The sequence below is a fragment of the Eupeodes corollae genome, chromosome 1, assembly GCF_945859685.1.
Source record: "Eupeodes corollae chromosome 1, idEupCoro1.1, whole genome shotgun sequence".
NCBI classification, from domain to species: Eukaryota; Metazoa; Arthropoda; class Insecta; order Diptera; family Syrphidae; genus Eupeodes; species Eupeodes corollae.
In genome coordinates, this window is record NC_079147.1 from 49,443,709 (window position 1) to 49,463,692 (window position 19,984).

General features: G+C 34.6%; 2 protein-coding genes across 3 annotated transcripts in view; both read left to right on the forward strand.

Annotated features, from left to right (window-relative positions):
* LOC129938939 (uncharacterized) overlaps positions 1-19,984 on the forward strand; it is an 88,902-nt gene that overhangs the window by 46,427 nt on the left and 22,491 nt on the right. Inside the window, exons 2-3 of the mRNA XM_056046782.1 lie at positions 15,795-16,268; positions 16,338-16,900. Of these exons, the coding sequence (XP_055902757.1) occupies positions 15,795-16,268; positions 16,338-16,900 (1,037 nt within the window). The remainder of the gene's footprint in view (positions 1-15,794; positions 16,269-16,337; positions 16,901-19,984) is intronic.
* LOC129941525 (extracellular serine/threonine protein CG31145) overlaps positions 16,658-19,984 on the forward strand; it is a 137,277-nt gene continuing 133,950 nt past the window's right edge. The window contains exon 1 of one of the 2 annotated variants that reach the window (XR_008780877.1): positions 16,658-16,900. The gene's annotated coding sequence lies outside the window, so the exon portion shown is untranslated. The remainder of the gene's footprint in view (positions 16,901-19,984) is intronic. The other variant, XM_056050196.1, reaches the window with a different exon arrangement.

A 19,984-nucleotide genomic window follows, 5' to 3' on the forward strand; every position in this document is an offset into this window, starting at 1 on the left:
CATAACTATTTGTTATTCCTTTAGAATTGCAATCTAATATCATTATTGAATATAAAGTTATTTTTTAATTGATTAAAAAGAATAATTCTTATAAATAGATTTACAGTCTACCGCCTATACTTCAGCCATTTAATCAAAATTTAAATTAAACAATTTTAATTAATTGTTTAATTATATTGCAACAATGATTATTTTCAACTAATCACAAAGATATTGGTACATTATATTTTTACATTCATTACATTACATTACATTCTTATCTTGAAAGCATTGTTTAATGGGGAATCAAAAACAGTGTAGAATTTATTGATTCGAAAATTCAATGCTGTCTACTGTCCCAAAAGCATGAGTGGTACTTGCTTCAAGGAGACTGAACAACTATCAGTCCTAGGTATGTACATTACAAACCACTTGCTGTGAAGTGATCACCTATTTGGCATTACCAAAAATGCTGCTAAGTATTTAGGTTTTCTCTGCCTATAACATAAAACAAAATTTAATCTTCCAAGACTCGAGTATATCTCATTTTTGGGCTGGTGGTCCAATAAAGTACTTAAGTCTTCTGGATGTAATTAAAACAAGAGCTCTTAAAATGGGACCGTTCTCTTGCCGAGGTATTTGCTTCTCGTGAACACCGCCACAAGGTCTCATGCCTGTCATTGTTTTATCGTTACATATTTTTATTAACAATGCTCTATTAAAATAGCCAGTTGAATTCCTCCCTTTTAACAATTCACAACTAGTACCCGTGTTACTAGGAATGCCTATCAGTTTACCCTCGAGACCAATTTCGGACGTACTGTTAAGTACAGATATTATTTCCTTAGCCGCACTACATGATTGTGGAATGCTTCACCAGGCTCAATATTTCCCAGTCAGTTTAATGTGCAGATATTCAAAACCAATGTACATCGGTTTCATCTTTCTTGTCCTATCCTCCTTTTAATTTAATCATTGTAAGGGTATTCATAACCCCTTTAAAGCACGCACAATAAAAACAAAAAAAAAAAACAATTCATTAACATGTAGACAAAATAAAAGCGGGCCTAGTATTGATCTTTGTGGTACGTCACGTAAAGTACGTTGTTCAGAGTGTCTATTAAATATGAATAAAAAAGTTTAACTATTATGTTAGAAAAATATAAGGTTTGGAAAAGTATATCATAAGTACATTAGGATATATAAACAGTGTCGGAAATATTATACAGTTGAATTGTTTACTTGTTTTTTTGTTTGTGTATTATCAATAATCCTTTTTAATGATCTTCATTCCTGCCCAGAGATAGGAGAAGGAATCATACATAAACTTCGGACGCGTAAGATTATTAAAGATAACAGAAATGGAGGAAGTTCGGAAACTCAAAAAGTGGGTCACGAAGTTCAAAAATTCACATTTCTAAAAGTTCAAATTTCCCAAAAAAAACAACGCAATCTTCCATCATTGTGGAACTATACGTACATTGAATAATTCATTTCCAATATACTTATATATACAGCATCACAAGTGTAGTAACTTTTGACAGTGATTTCAATTAAGTTTGTTTAATTTATTACAAACAAATGATTTATGTCTGACTTCTTTCTCTTCTGTTTTTTTGTTGTTTTTTTTTCGTCGTTTCAAAATAATTGGTACAAAACTCCTATCAAAATAACACACACGTCTCCTTGTTGAAAGAAATTGCATGTCAACAACCAACACTGTTGCTAATAAAGCATTTGACACTGACTTCAAGACCCAAGAGATTGTCACAGAGACAAATTGAGACAAATTTAACATTTATTCTAGTACAATATACAATCTACCAGTCTCGGTGTTTTCCTTCAACTTTATTCTTATACATAGAAAGATATATTATGTATCCCTGTGCGCTCTCTTGTCCATTATCCTTGCTTGTCCATGTGTCCATATAACCTGTGTATCTATGTATACACCAACAGTCAAAAAAAGACGTAAAGAACATTTATACACACACAAATAAAAGTACCTACAGGAAAAAAAAATTAGAGTAATTTTTTGTTCTGCTTCCTGGAAAGATTGCCATCAGAAGAACGTTCTTTTTTCTCACGCCCGCCCTTCCTTAGATAGGTAGTAGAGGTACCTTCCACATTGGACGTCTTGTGAGCCATTTGTCCCCAGCGTTACCATATCAAGACTTGTCATCATTAGTTCACACATAAAAAGACGACAACGAGCAGTCTCCGTAATGTTGTACAAGACTCTCGTATGTGCGTTGTCCTGATGTCGTCCTCGTTCATTATTCCTCAAACTCAAACAAAATTTCTCCCCCAATACCTACCTCTACCTACTAACACCCTACATATATATGGAAATGTGACATTTATTAGTTTGTAGAGAGAAACATCATTTTATTTTCCCCTCCCCCCCATACCTACCCTTGACAACTGGACATAAGCTTACATTTCAATACAAAAAAAGGAGCAAAACAAACACCAGTAAAAATAAGAAAATACCATTTATTGATCACAGTCGTTTGAGTTTGAGTGTTGAGTATTTTGAAAAATCTGTCAACATTTAAGTTACATATAAATTTGACAGTTGATTTAAACAACCAACGTACATCAAAGTGAGAGGACCGAGAAACGAGAAGATGCGATATAAACATAAATATAATAATAATCAATACATTTTTTATCCTTGCTGTGTCAGAAAGCTCATAGCCATCATCAGAAGGATATAAAACATACATATTATATAGAGAGTCAAAGGGAAGGACATCAGGCGGATGAAGGAGAAAGGGAGGAAGGAACTTATTTTGCTTCTTTTTTTCTTTTTTTGAAGAACGTCTTCCGTATCTGATGAATTATTGGAATTATTCCGATCCATTAACCTTTCTCAAGGATTATCATTTTTATATAACGTTTCGTATAAACAGGGACTTTGTCCGGAATCCTAGTGGAAAATTGGTAGAAGCAGAAGGACAAACGGTAGTTTATCGTTGACATTTTGCACTTTATTTAACTGAGTAGTTGTATAGTTAAGCTTATGGACAGGACATGCAGGAGGAAGAGAGGATTAGTGGATTTTTTTTCATTTTTTTTTTTCATTCATTCAAATAAACTTTACGTTGCATGTTTGTGGAATCAGAGATTATTTCAAAGGAAAATAAATCCTTTATTTCCAATTCTTACTTATTTCTATACGAATATAAAAAGAACCGTGTTTTTTTTAATTTGTTTTATTTTTAAAGAACACAAAAAACATGTTTTTAAAATTGAGGTTTAAAATCTTTGTATGTATTGAGAATTCCAAGAAGAGATTAAAGATGTTATACTTTGTACGAAGTGAATGATTCTTTGGAGATATTTTATCAGATTCTTTTCAAAAAATTAATTACAATTCTGGTTTAATCAGTTGTGTGAATAAAAGTTGAGATATTCTATATTTAAGATAGATAAGTTTCAGTTTGAAGACTTTGTTAAAATTGGTGGGATATATTTAATCCTTCAAGGTATGATGATTTTTTAAGGATTTTATTTACAATCTGAAAAATTGAAGATACGTAAAGATGGGTTCATTTTTCTAAGAATACAGGATACTTTTAATTTTGTATTCAATTAATGATACGAAATAATTCACAAGATTAAAATATAAACATTTTTTTTTTCTTTTCCTTAAATTCGCAGAAATGTGACTTGAGACGTTTTATGAAGCACATCATTTTCTTTTGTTTTATAATTGTTTCGTTAAGAGAAATTTAATTTTTTGTAAGATCAATTAGGTGTAGAACTTTAAGATGGCAACACTATTTAAACTTTTGGCCATTGATTTATTTGGAGTTTGGTTTATCAGTTCAACATGAATAAACTGACGTCTATACAGCACTTTCAAAATTCTGCCAATTTATTTTGAAAATCATGATTCTCTTCGAATAACGTACTGCGCACTTCGTTTTTAGCAATTCAGCGTAATTTTTGTTTAAATTAATACTTTAATAACCTCCTATCCTTGCAGTGAAATCGTTGTAACGCGCGATTTCAATGTACACAATTCTTCTTGGCTTCAACATTCAGGTCAGACAACAACCAAAGGAGTGTATTCTGGGATCTTCGCTGAGTTGAAATACGTAACTCAGCTGGTCAACGAGCCCACTCGAATATCGGACGTGGTAGGTCGAGCAGAAAAAACTCTTGACTTGTTTCTTACTTCTCACCCTGGTAAGTAGACTATTAGTGTTCTATCTCCTCTGGGCTCATCTGACCATTGTGTCATATCATCAAATTTCTCGTGTAAAAACTCTCCAGTTAAAGAAAAAGCTAATAAGAGAACCGTTTGTCAATACGAGAAAGCCAACTGGGACGGCCTTAATAATTATTTTAGGATCTTTATGCTTCCTCGATAGTGACGTTGACGCCAGCGCTGATATGATCAAAAGTTTGATTCTCCTGGGAATGAGAATTTTTATCCCGAATAGGGTTAAAAGCATTAGACCTAAGGAAAACACATGGTTTGATGCGAGCTGTAAAGAGGTTATTAGGGTCAACAAGGTAAGATTCCGTTTTTTTAAAGCCAATCCAACTGAGGAAAACCGGAATAACTTCAAGCAAGCCAGGAAGGCCTGCAACGCAAATCTTTTTTTCGCACTCGTATTGTAGCGAGAGTCCTAAAAGATCTTAACAAATATAAATCTGCTGGTCCGGATGGTATCACCACTATTGTTCTGAAGAGGTGTTCTTCATCGCTGGAAAAACTACTGCGTAAGCTTTTTCATCTGTGCTACTCCTCAAGTCTCGTTCCGAGAGGATGGAAAACTGCATTTGTCCAGCCTATTCCCAAGAAAGGCGAATCTTCCTCACCCTCTAATTACCAACCGATTGCAGTTACGTCCCTCCTTTCTAAGGTCATGGAAACGCTGATTAATTACCAGATCAATAAATATCTCGAAGATCGAAAGCTTCTTAATGACCGACAATACGCTTTTCGTAGCAATAGGTCCACTGGTGATCTCATGGTTCATCTCACCGAACAGTGGAACAAATCTTTACATAGTTTTGGAGAAAGTAAGATTATTGCACTTGATATTTCAAAAGGGTTTGGCATCAGGCTCTCTTATCGAAAATGCGTGCTTTCGGTTTTCATGACTCCCTCCTTCATTGGATTAGTAATTACCGTTCCAATCGTCCAATACAAGTTGTATTGGATGGATTCAAGTCTAAAAACCACAAAATAAATTTTGGTGTGCACCAGGGCTCTGTTCTATCTCCAAAACTCTTTCTCATTTTTATTAATGATCTCCTGTCTGCAACATCTTATCATCTCAGCTTTTCATATTCGTTTTCAGACTCACATTCCTCTTTTTCGGATGTGGAACTGCAACGACAAAATATGATAAGCTCATTAAATTCCGACCTAAACAGCATTGTACAATGGGGAATAAGAAACCGCCCGGAATTTAATGCTTCGAAAACGCAATGCTGTCTTGTATCGTTAAAGCGAAATATACCCCCTGTCATTATCCATAAATGGCACTTGCATCGAGGAAACTGAACATCTCGATATTCTCGGTATGTGTATCACCAACCACCTTTTGTGGAACGATCACATACGCGATGTCGCCAAAAATGCCGCAAGATGTTTGGGTTTTCTAAGGTGATGCAAGAAGTTTCTCTCCCCCTCTGATCTGGCTGTTATTTACAATACGTCCAAAGCTTGAGTATAACTCCCATATCTGGGCTGGTGCTCCCGCAACTTACTTAAGCCTCTTGGATAGTATTGAACGTAGAGCATTTAGATTGATTGGTGATATTACCATCATAAGATCATTTACGTCACTTGAACATCGTCGAAATGTTTCTTGTCTCACCCTGTTTTACCGTTATTTTAATGGTTTATGCTCTAGAGAAATAGCCAGTTGCATTCCTCCCCTTAAACCGTTCAACCGTAATACTCGCGCTTCTAGGAAAGCTCATCAATATACCCTCGAGCTCAACTTCGGTCGTACTGTCAAGTACAGAGATTCGTTCTTTAGCCGTACTATACGAATGTGGAATGCCTTGCCACAATCTGTCTTCCCCAGCTATTACAATATTCAGGAATTCAAAACCAATGTGTACCGACACCTCCTTTTAACCCCTCTCTCCATTTCTAGTGCTCACACAGTGTCTACATAATAAGGGTAGTTATCCCTTTGAGTGTGCGCTTATTATAAACAAAAAAAAAAAAATTGTCCGTATTTGAAGTGATGGTAATCCTCAAATATATGTTGAGACCCGTTACATCCATAAGAACTGACTATTTTAATGGGTTGGTTGAATAATCTGTGCGAAGTTTTTCAAAAATTTGCAATCAATTACGAGTATAACGGCTTTTAAGCCATGGCTGCGAATTGTTTGGTTTGGTAACCGCATAATTTCAAGCTACGGACCCATAAATAAGCCTCAAAAACAGACACGATTGCCCACTTGGAGAATAACATTTACCGCATAATTGACTGTATATGGCCACAAATGTTGAAAAAAGCTTTCGAAAATTCAACCTCCAGATTAGGCTAGGTCTGAGGAATTCCTGGCCATTAGTAATAGTAGTTATGTACATATATTCAAATTATAATACCAGAAGATATATTTTCGTTCATTCGAATAAAGTAAATTTCGTTTCAATTCAAAAATATCATATTCGTTTTATTTCATTTCAAAGTCCTATACTTTCAGAAATACAATCTAAACGATATAAGTTTTTGTGTTTTTTCACATTCTGTCCCTAATTACATTGATTTCCAGGATTTCTAGCAGCTCCTAAAAAGGAAAATAAATATTCTCCTCTTTTAAAAAAGGTTTTATAAGCTTGTTTGGCTTATTGGATTTTTTTATTTCGAAGCGAATATTTATCCAGAACTTCCTGGTATATTTCTTCATTGAACGCGGCAGCTTAATTGACGTAAAAAATTAACAAAAAACAAAAGAATTTTTATGTAACGAGTATCTTTGCAAATACCAATTCTTCGAATCGTATTTTTGATTCAGAGGAATTCTAATAAAACTAAATCTGTGTACTGTTTTATTTATTGCATATTTTTAGAATCATAAGGGCGTTAAATTAGTATCATGATTAGGAGCTCAACTACGCTAGTGGATTTAATATGAACTTCGATCACCACGACTAAGGTGGACTACCTCTTGTATTTAGTATTTTCCACCTTCTCCTTAGAAAAGGTCCTTAACCCTTAACTTCAAAAATTATCAGGGGTTCCTAAGGGCAGTCATATAGGGCCGATTCTTTTTATTTAAGTTATATGATGTTTTATTTTGTGTTTTTTTTATTTTTAGAACAAAAACCGATATTATGAAGAAATAAAACTGAATCTTTTATTAAAAGTTGGAAGAAATGTGATAGTAGAAGATTTAAGTTTTAAGTGAGAAAGTTTATTACAAAGCAAACAAATTTTAAGAGTGAAATGAGAAAAGTATATTGTGAAACAGGAATCAACTCAGTCTTTTTCATGCCAGCGTGGGTATATACTATCATTCAATTCCATTTTTGATATTTTGGCGGCTGTCACTTTTATCAGTTATCTTTTGATATTTGTCAAAAAAATTGAATAAAGCACGTTTCAACAACTCAAAATGGTAATCACTTTACAATTCTACAATTCAAGTTACAATATTCTTTAAAGGAAAGCACTCCTTAACCGCCAAAAGTGAAGAACCTGGTGAAAAATTTGAGATGTTTAAAAGAATTAGTTATGAAAATAAAAACTGTGTGAGTCACCTAAAAAAGATAGGCACTTCACAAACAGCATTATGAATGATTGTTGAAAATTTTCTTCATTTTCAACATTTCACTGCTGAGTGAGATATTTGAATTGGTGATAGTGATAGTAGTGCTTCGGTAAATGCATTTCTTTTTATTGTAAACATTGTTAAATATTATTGTGGCCGAAGCTTATTTTTTTTAAAAAGATCGAGCTACTTCTCTAAGAAAAATTTCTTGACCATGTTATTTTCCAAAATTTGATCACAATCGGAGACATAAGGAAGATTTTAATGATCCTTTCAAGACCTTAAAAAAAAACTCTTGAAGTTGCTGGTGAAGAATCCTAAATGTTTGAATTGGTCATGCTCACCACTTACTTAGGTCCTCAGACAAGTTCAATCTGTTGGGAACCCCTTAAGGGGCATAGGCCTTCTACTGCGCTTGTTTTTTCCGGAGATGTCTTTCAGCTCTCTCCAACTCCTGCCTAGTGAAGCTGATTCCGCATCGAATTTCCTGAGACTGTGCTTCTCGGTCGTCTAGCTCTTCTGGCTTCTTGTGTGAGCGTTACCTTTTAGAAGCGTGTGTCTATGGTATGGTCTATAGGTTTCTAACCTTTCTTTCTATGAACGACCTCATTGGATATTCGGTTTGGCTAGAAAATCCTTAGTATGTTGGGAAGACATCCATTCGCGAAAGTTCGCAGCTTTCTTGTGATGGCTGAAGTAACGTTGCAGGTACTGCACCCATAAAGAAGCACAGATTAAAAATTTGTGCGAAATCGTCGTATCTTTGTTCTTGAGCTGTTAGTGCTATTCCTCCAAATTTTTGACAGCATACAGAAGCTTTTGCTTTGCCGATACGGCAGATCACGTCTTGTTTGGTTACGCCTTTGATGGAGAGGATACTTCTAATTCTAAGGTATTGAAAGCTTTCCACTTTGTTTACCGGTTGCGAGGAATTATATTCGATAGGATGGCCGGGTTCCGAGCCTGATCATTTCTGTTTCGCCTAAAATTATTTTCAGCCCCACGACTTCTGCTTTTCTCTCCACATTTATTGTCATTTAATGGAGATCCATAATTCCATGAGAGAGTAAACAAATATCGTCCACGTTATCCAATTGAATTGGTCGTTTGTGTTGTAATTAGAAATAATGCCGCACAATAAAATAATTAGTAAAATACCCTTTCAGGTTTCATTTAAATCAATAAATAATAGAATTTATTCGTTGTTCCAATTTTTATCCAAAAATTTAATTATGAAAATTTGGAACTAAAATTCTTGATATAAAATTACGTACAGGCCAAATTTTACGCGAAATGGGTATTTTCGTCAATGTTAATCTATAATATTTAATATCAAAGGCGTTCAAATGGAGACAACGTGAATCAGATGTTTTACTAGATTTCTGTGACTTTATTGTTTCAAAAATTTCGCGATATAAAAAATATTATAAAATATACTATTTTGATGTTAGCTCCATATTCTCGTAAATTCGAGAACAGGAGAACCTAAGATCCTATAAGTTAACAGGAGCCGATATGTAAACTCTATGATATCATAAATTAAATAGAGTTCAATTGATGATATCTTAGTGCGTCCGACTTTTACATTATGTTGGCCATTCTCAGAAAATTAAACATATACTTATTGATTCTATATGCTTTTTCCCCACACAATTTCAAGTTGCGAAATTCTGCTCAAATATTGTATGATGTTTGAATATCTCATTCAGTTTCTAAGAAAAGCGCACTAAATTCAACCGAAATCTAAAACCAATTAAAAATGAAATGAATATTCTCTTGCAGACGATATTTATGATATGCAACATTAAGAGCTTATAGGAATTAGATGATTCCCATGAAGCACTTCTAAGAATTGAATGTGTAGTAAGGGATTAATTTCAAAACACCCGTCATCCGAGTATCTTCTTATTTATATTCAGCTTTTGATTGAAGCTGTCGAAGCTTTGTCGATGATGCGCATATTTTATCAGACTTCATTTTCTACAACCAAATCCTTAAACGAACATCTATACCCATTCGCATCAAAAATTCGACACATCTAACTATCCTGTTAACTGGATTAAACTTTCATAAAACCAACAATTTTGAAACTTCATTACCCACACGTATAACACGACTTATCCTCCTCTCAAAAAATGTTTTTGTTTTCAATACTTTTTTTTTTCTTACTCGAAGTTCTGCCATCATTCATTCTGTATTCTCTTCACAGAATCATGTCTACAAATGCAACAGCGCCTGTGGGCCACAGAAGTAGTCGTGCCCTCAAACTCGAACTACAAAACTTAGCAAGAGTTTTCACTGAAGGATTTCAAACAAGTACCAGTAACGCCAACGACAACAGTATCAACGCAAACACTGCTACCAATACTCTACTCATCTAACAGGACTGTTTTGCTTTGTCGAACGCCACCACTGTGCGTCACAGTCGCCGTCACCGTCGTCCTTGCTAGTGTCGAAGTCAGAGTTGAAGTCAAAAAGGCTATGCGAGGACGTCAACAACGACGGAGCCAACGTCGTCGAAGCCGGTCCAAAATTGAAATACATGTCGCAAGCACAACAAAACGAATGCAAAACAAAATACGCCACAAAAACCAACAAAAATTAAATAAAGGCAAATGCCAAACTTTGAGGTAGACACGTTGTGTTTCCTCCGCATCCTACTTTTGCGTCTTGCGTCCTGCATCCTTCGTCCTTCGACCTGCTGCCTGGCATTTTTGTATGTTTGTGTTTTTTGTAGTTTTGTTTTACTGATTGCGCCTGATGCACTTGAGAAGACTTTAACGCCTAACCTCCCCTCTCACCAGCAGCGCGCATAACTCCTCTGGCAAATGAATGTTTTTCCAAAAGAACCGTTTTTTGCGTGTTTTTTCTTCTTTACCCTTTGAAATTTTTGCATTTCGTTGTTGTTTTGCTGTCAAAAAAAAAACTTAACTTTGTGTGCTTTGTGTTGGGACTTGTTTTTTGAAAATTTGTTGTTTTTGTGTTTTGGTTTTTCCATCCTTCTAAGTTTTGAAAAAATACTAACGATATTGCTAACATCACCATTCACTTCAACAGAGCAGAGTGAAAGAGACAGAGGAAAAATAAGTACGAGAACGAAAGAGAGATCACCAAAAAAGGAGTAAACATTGCATCATCCTTTGTTGTTTGACTTTGATTATGGTTCGTTATGTCTCATGGTAAAAGTTTGGAATGCCGCTTGACGATTTGTTTTGTAATTTTTGTTCGACTAGAGTTCCAGCTTCAATATAAGAGCGTGATTTTTCATTGAGTGAATAACAATTAAGGATACACAAATTGAGGATACCTATGTCGGGGTATGAAAGATACAATAGCTATATACTCGTATAATATCAGGCAGGACGAATAAATCTATAGATTGAAAAAATACCAGGAAATTGTTTGTTTTCGAATATAATAGCCAAATATTTTAGAAGGTATGCATAGAATTCCAATTATTTTCCAAAAATACCTATAAAAGTGAGTGGGCTTTTGTGAGTACTGCAGATGAAGAGAGTTAGAGGGAAAAAGTTAAATTTGCAAAAATTACAAAGTCAAGTGGTCTATATTTTTCAGTAATGAATGTTGCTAAAATAAGGAATTCCCTGGACTTTAGTTCTTTAACAATTCAAAAAAAAATTGTGTTAAGTTTTGGCATGGTCGCGGTTGACTTTTTAGTACTTTTTTCTTCTTTATTTTGACATAAAGACAAAATTCAAAATATTGAATTAATGTTTCTTATATTAAAAGAATATTTTGAAAAAAAAAGGAATGATCCTGAAAAATTAATTGTCCAATTTAATAGAAATATCGTTAGAAATGCCTGTAAAACACTTTACTTCGTCGTTTTTCAATAAACTTCTGGTTATTGAGGTTAAGCTAAATTTCGAGTTAAATTTGGGAAAAATGTAACCAAAGTTAATTTAAAAAATTTCAAAATAAAAGAAAGGTGATTTGGTTTAAGACTGAACTACAACGATCTGTACATATGGAAAAAATCTCTTACTTTCTGATTTCTCTAAGAAAATCCTTAAAAATAAATCAAAACCTATAGTGTAATTTTTTGACTTAAAACCTTTTAACTTAACGCCAAATAATTTACAAAACTTGAGAATAATTACCATATTTGGGCAAGTGCCCCAATAAAGTAGCTGAGTCTTTCGGATATAATTGAAAAGCGAGCTCTTAAAATGATCAACACCGCTAGGCCTCATGTACGAGTATATCGTATTTTTTTGCTTTTTTCATAAACAATTCATTCGTAATACCCGTCAGACTACCCCTGATTCCAATATCAGACGTACCGGTTTTTTGTTTAGCCAGACTCACGCTTGATATTGCAATATGACTCCATAAAGAAGCAATAGTTTGCCATACAAAATAAAATATTAAAGAATAGCGCCATCAAAAAAAAAATCTTTTAGAGGCAGAAACCAGGGTAAACTTGCGTTAAAGTGACTGTTCATAAAGGAGTAGGACACACTTTGGCCAATTTGGCCCGTTTTGCAACCACATGCATTTTGAGACTCAATTAAACCTGTTTGATCCCCTTACGAAACAAGAAAAACTGATTATGGTAATTTGATTGAGATCATTTATATTTTATAAAGGGTGGTTTTTTAAAAGCTATAAGATCATTTTTCAAAAAAAAAAACACATACAATTCAGAAAAATGCATGAAATCTTTGTTTGAATCGATAGAACGTTTTATATAATTTAACGATTGAAGATTATTTCATGAAAGTGTTGACTGCGCATCAAATTGTCCATCCGCTTAGACCAATTTTGGCATACTCTTTCCAACATTTCTGCCGGTATCTCACGAATAAATGCTTCAATGTTGCTTTCCAATGCGTCAAATGAAGCGAGTCTGTATAAACATGAGCTTTAACATAGCCCACCAAAAAATAGTCTGAAGACGTTTAGCGCGATCTAGGTGGCCAATTGACAGGTTCCGATCGTGAAATAAAATTTTCACCGAACTCGCCTCTCAATAAGTCCATTGTTGTGCCATGTGGCACCGTCTTGTTGAAACCATATGTCATGCAAGCCAAGCTCTTGCATTTTTGGCAAAAAAAAGTTGGATATCATCTCACGGTAGCGGTCACCATTCACAGTTACGTTACGTTTCGCCTTGTCTTTGAAAAAGTACCGAATGAGACAAAATCAGTTTGTCGATTAAACTGACCATAAAATGGAAGAAGCGCTGGATGAACTTTCTTTAACAGAAATCGCATTTTGATGATAAAATTCAATAATTTTTAAGCGTTGTTCGTTTGTAAGATGATTCATGGTTAAATTATAGACCAAACTGAAGATGTTTGACAGCAAAACAAAACACGAAACGTGCGTCATCTGTTTAAACCAGCGTTGCCAAAAAGATAATAGCTAAAAAATCACTCCTTAGAAGAATTCTCTTAGGTAATTCAATCGATTTTGAGCTAAGGTAGGGCATGTACAGAGAAGGTGAAAAACTGTTTCCTTTTCTTCCTCATGCAAACAGCTTCAGCAAAAGTCATTTGAGAATACTCCTAGCCAAGTGGCGAGCTTTCCTATTAGACAGTGTAAAGTTATGACACCGGTTAACGAGCTTATATGCGAAGTGCTTAGAGATAGCGAGCGCCTTGAGCGCTTTAAATCTAGTGTACGCCAGATGTTTTTCGTGACCTGACACTTGGTGATGTTGTTCCACCTGATCTTCTACTTCATAGTGTCTTGTATTAGCAAGAGCGATTGGTATGCCATCCTTAGCTCTACGTTATAGAATAATTTTTCTGTACCATTTCTGTCGATTTCCTCTGCCTTACAACTTCGCGGATTGTCTCTATGGCGCGGCTACAGAAGAGGTGAATACAAAAATTTATTATGCACTGTCATAGAATTTGTAGGGATAGAGTCTAGAGATTTGATTGCGGGCTGACTATCTTAAAATATACGGATATCAGATATTGATATCACGGTTTCTTCAAGCCAGAAAAAAACTTCTTTTATCGCCAAAAGTTCCAACTGAAAAACACTACAATGGTTGGGAAAGCGGAATGATAGACTTAATTTCATCCATCAGTATAAAAAAGAATAAATTGTTTTCCAGGAATGCTTTATCCTCCCAGAAAGATCTAGAAGGTGTAGAAATCTGGAAGTTTCTGTCGAATAGCAGTTGGGGGATGTTGTAATCTTTGTGCTTTGGAATTGATTCTAAAGTGACAATATTATTGTTAATCCGCTGAAACCAAGCTTTAAGAAGAATAGCAGAACTTGCAGCTACTAGTTTGCCGCAGAGGGGGTCGTACAGAGCGATCCGCTTATACATACGCAACCTGAGCGTTGTACTTTATTAAGTGTGTCGCACTTCAATATTTGCTTTTCTAAAGCAGTCCACTATACTGTCACACCGTACATCAAAATCGGTCTTATTACGTAAACCACATTTTAATGGTCTTTTTTCGTAAATTTATTTTTTCCATGGTTTCGAAACGAACATTTAAATCTTAAACTTCAAAAACAAGAAAAATCTATGGATGTTTAAATGACATTGTAAGCTAGATAGAAAAGGACTTTTATCCGTTAGAGATTCAGTTTTATTAAACTTTCCTACTTCTTAAAAAATTTATACATGCCGCTTCTTTAATATAAATATTTGTATTTGATTTTGTTAATAGAAGAATAGAGAAAATTTTTTGAAGATATCTTACCTCAGAAGTTATGGTACAGTACAGCGGTCTAAAGTTAAAATAATTCAAACGAGATTTGAACTTTGAATGCTTATAGTTTTTTTCGCAGTGCTATCAACAAGTTTTATAATGAGTCCAATGTCAGAAACAATATAGTCAGGTCCCAGACCTTTTCTGTTTGACCTTACGTTTCAGCTTCTAATTGGTTTTCATTTCTATTCGGAGTATGCAATAATATATTCTACTATCGTGTGTAGTACCTTCTAATTTCTTGGCATTTTGGTACACTTCCAAAGAGATTTGCCACAAACACACATACCGGTACAAAACAAGAGTTTCTGATAAATATACCAACGTCATATAAAATATTGTAAATTATTAAAAATACTTGTTTTCAAAATGTTCATGAATCTTTATTTCAGCAAAAAATTATTTTAGTTTAACAACTAAAAATTTGCTTCGGCGGTTAGGCAGCATCTCAAAACAGTTTTGAAACCACTCGTTCAGAAACTTTTATGTTCCCAGCTTCAAATTTGGCGACATCTTGTATTTTCTAAACACTTGTAAGATTCTTAAGCTTACAAAAGAATGTATTTTCGCATCTTTTAAAAGAGACTGTTTTTTATTCTCAACCGTTTCAATCTGTGTGGTTAGACACACCCAGACTCTAACAATTTAAGCAATTGAACTAATAAAGTAATTTTTTTAAAACTTTGGAAATAATTCCAAGAATAGTTTTTAAAAACCCACTATATTTTTACTATCTGACAATTGAATCCTCTAATAAGGAAGCTTAGCATACTCCATTAAAAAAATAACTTGTCCTTGCATCTTCAACAATTAAATATGTTTAAAAATTTAATTTAGTTCCTTTTATTTTCTTGCACAGGTGCTTTTCTCTTAGACAACGTCAAGTTTTTCACAATAAAAGAAGAACGTTTTCTAATCTAGGTTAAAGATTTAAAATGAAAATGTTTTTTCGTTGTTTTCGATTAAAAAAATTATATTTGTATGCAAAAATAAAAGTTACTACAGAGGAATGTACTCATATTTTAAAATTCAAAGGAATAGGAACATAAATTGAACGATAAAAATACATCCTAACAAAAAACAAGTCTTCAGGTACTGAACATCCATCCATCAAGCGATTTAATGTTTAAAACGCCAAAAATTCATGTTTTTTCGAAAAACAAAAAAAATACACCTAACATGACATGACATCGTGTATACTGTATAGAACTTGTACATTGATTTTTGCGCCCCGAACTTCATGACTTTGCAGCATGCTTGATTGCCCTAGAAATTCCACGGCTTTTGTGTGAACTTACATCATCTGACATTCTAAATAAACCAACAAAAAATTCCGCCCTTCCAATCTATTCATAGGTAACGCGCAGACCATCACAACCAACATCAACTTCGACATATCCCCCCGCCACCATCACTCGGTCAAACGATAAACTTCAAATAAACTTCCCTTACATTAGAAACAGACCAAAAGAAAATCAAATCGAACAAAGCGAATGCAAGGACAAAGAGCTTAAAATTCCTGCCCATTGCCAAAGTCTCAAGTCAGATTCATCAGATACAACTTCAGCTTCATCTTTGGCCGACAGGGAAACTTTTATCCCTGCAAATAAACGAAATACCCTTGATGAACAATCCTCCGATGATCATCATTCTGGATGCGTCTTCAATCAGAGCCATCACCGTTCCAGACAGATGAAGATAATGCCATCGCAATCAACGTCCAACGACCATACGAAGAACACCAGCCAAACGATGATTACCGATGATTCAAAGCGAATTCGATCACCGTCTTGGCAATGGTTCCAAAGAAAAAATTGGCATCAACCTTTGGTCACATGGCAACAACAACAAAAACAACAAACACAAAATCAAAACAACAACAACAACAATAATGGGCAGCCATTGTTGTCGTCACCATCACCATCATCGTTGTCGTCGCCGTTGTTGTCGTCAACGTTGACGTCGTCGTCGTCGTTGACTACGACGTCGTTGTTGTCGCCATCTCCAACGAATGGCTTTTCTTATTTACCGGAAAATTCTATTAGCGATGGCAGCCCCAACAGTGTTAGTGATCCTTTGTGTTTGTCCCGAGGCGAAACTGCGGAACAGTTAAAGCCGGATACGGATACAACCGAACGAACCATGACGATGACACGAGTGGTAGGGGCACCTCCCGAAGAAAGCCAGCAACACCTTAGTAGTTGGCAGCCTTTGCTGCAGTTTTCTTTCAATGCTCTTGCTCTTGCTACCCCAACTACATCTTCTTCGTCTCCAACTCCAGTTTCAGCTCCATCTCCTTGTTGTCCTGCTCCGCTTCCTTTGCCGTTGGGCTTCCCAAAACCCAGCCACAGTAAAAGCCCACCAACCCCCAACACACCCGGCCAGGCAACGGCAACGGCAACCACCGAAGAGGATAATTTCGTTTCGAAACGGAAACACTCCTCCTTGTGCTATAATCAAAGGTAAGATGAATTTTTAATTTGCTCGAGGCGATTTTCATTTTCATTATCCTTTTGCAACAGTGCCGCATTGTATGTCCTGTGTATGTTTGACTATAGTTCTATGTACCGTTCCTAGATATGTATCCTTTCTATATAGCTAAAATCGTGTACACATATAGGTACTACAACCTTGTGTACTAGAAGAGTTTATTTTTTTTTGACTAAGTCTTTTGGCAGGCAAAAACCTGTTGTGTCCTTATGCCTTTGTGAGGTTGTTGTTTTATAAATTCCCCTTAGCCCTAGCTTTATGTGTCCTTCGCTTCGCTCTTGTGGGGTTTTTCATTTTTCATTTTTCAAAACATAAACAAACGAACTTGCATTTTAAAGTAAAATTTCTGCATTTGATGTCTTAAGGTTGCCGTTGCAAGAGTTTTTAATAATACTCTACTCTACTCTACTCAGCATTATTATCTGCTGATGAATTATTACACAGATTTTAAGGCGAAATTGTTTTAAATAACAACTTTAAGTGAATGCTATAGCAATAAGTGTAATTACTTTTTAAGACAAAAAGAAATTGGGATTAAATTCGTGTACTCTAGTCACGTATCTATAGTTTTTGAAATTTAATGGTTATTAACTTTCCATTGGAAGTATTTGTGATCGGTCTAATTTCTCGAAGTGTTAAATTTAAATTTTTTTGACGTTTAAAATTTTCTAGAATCTTAATCCATCAATTTTGATAGAAGTTTCCTGTGCATGTACTAAATTTCGTTAAGTCCGTCACATCGTACGTTTTGATGCAATCCTTCTTTAGTCCTCAATGTCTCAAAAATTGTAATCATACAAATTTCTTGGAGACTAAAAACCTACAAACATGTACATATTCTACATGTGTAAAACGTTCAATAGACCCTTGAGTTTAAAACAAACAAATTGAAAATATGTTTGTTTATTTCTGGCCTAACAATGCTAACACAGTTCAATGGTTTGGTTCTACTGTTTTTTAAATAGGATTTTAAAATACAAGGCTTAAGAATATCCCACTACTTGATTGTCGTCACTTTAAATGATATAATTTTTTAATATTTGACAACTTAAAAGTACGACATCATATAAAATGGAACGATACACTCTTAACATCGTTTAAAGAATGATGTATTAGAAGTTTTATAGGGTCCGCCATACAACATTTATTTTTTCAACTAGTACTTATTTCGTGCATGGTTACACTTAGCTTAAGTCTGATTTGACAGATAATTAGTTAAATCCTTCCGCTGAGCTAATGTTATGGTTGTGTATATGCTTGAAAAACGCTGGAAACAACGTTTAAAAAAGATGCCGATTTTGCTAAAGAAATCATCTTCATCATAAATAAACAAGCAAAATTGTGGCATTTGAGGCACAGAACACCCGCATGCATACATTGAACAGCCGATACATCCAAATCGTGTCGCTGTTTGGTGTGGATTTTGGTCCAGAAGCGTATTAGGCCAATTTTTCTTCGAAAATGAGCAAGGATGCCGTTAATAATATATAATAATAATAACGATCGTTATCGGGCCTGTTGAACGAATGTTTGTTCACAAAAGGAGGGGGAGGATATTGACAACATTTGGTTTCAAAAGGACGGAGCTAAGTGTTACACAGTCAAAGGGTATTTCAAAAAAATGTTATTTAGCGGACCATTGGCCACAGGAACTTATGAATAACAGTTTAATGAACTTAATTTTATGCCAATGCTTCACAACAAATTTTATAATTTAAAGATGGAATTCATTTAGTTATCGAAGGAAATATCCAGCAAATGTGGTTATTAGTAACGAAATATTTCATGAAAAGACCATATGCCTGACATCTTCTTTTTTGAAAACCCGATTCTCCAAGATTATAAATTTCTTGCAAATATTTTAACAATTCCACGTGAGACAACTTAAAAAAATAATTTAAGTTCTTACTGCCTTACAAGATCGTTGCCCATGAAAACTTTGTTTGATATTTGGAAATAAGAAAAAAGTCATTAGATGTCAAATCACTGCTGCACTACGGTGGTAGCACTACGGCTGGGTTTTCGAAAATTCGGGTTGGTATTTTCATGATTCGACGCCTATCCTTAATTCTTATTAATTTACCAAAGACTTCTGGAAATTAAATTCACCGTTCTACTTTCCTCGAAACCATGTTCGGACCCAGAAGAACTATTGTTGGATCTGGATAATCTTAAAACGTGCCCATACAATGGACTGCTGTTAAGTTTCAGGCTCATTGAAAAATTAGTTTATTTTATAGAGTACTATAGGTGATCCAACAAACGTTGTTTTGTCGACAAATAATTTCTAGAGAATATTTTGCTGGAAATAAGTAACTAATTTATTATAAATGTGTGATGCGATATATAAATGGGAGAGCTAAAGAGCACTGTAAACGTTGAAAAAATATTAAAATAACAAATCACCAAACAAATTTTTTAAATTTATTAAAATTAATCTTTAAAACTATATATATATCGCTAATTACGACTATACTACAACAAAAAACAATATCAATCCCTTAATGCAACAAAATGTACAATATTTTTTGTGATCCCATCTTTCGCCAATACCAACAAACTGGATGGTTTTCCATCTCGAGAGCAACGTAGATTTGTCCGTGTGAAAAACATTAGAGCTCAAATTTAAACCATAGACAGAAATCGTTTGGCCTTAAAAATTATTGATAGTCATTGCAAAAGCCAATCTAATTGAAAACTGATGGCGTTTGAATTGAACTCTGTGGGTATAATAGGGATTGGCGGTAATAATATATTTTCACCTAGGAATTTGCCATTCAGAATAATGGCTTCTATGACATTTATCATTAATTTTCTTTATTAATAATCGAGTTCCGTTGCATAACCGTGGTGGGTTTAACCAACGAAGCAAAATTACCGGAGATCCAATCTTTTGTTGTAAGTTATGCGGTGGCATGCCTGGTTTCAAAAACTCAGTTGGTTAATTTACAGCTTCACAAATTGTATCAATAGATTTGTAAGACAACAAGTCTCCTGGTCACAAATGTTGTATCTTGAGATTTAATTCGTTGACATCCACATTTTTTGCTGCTAAA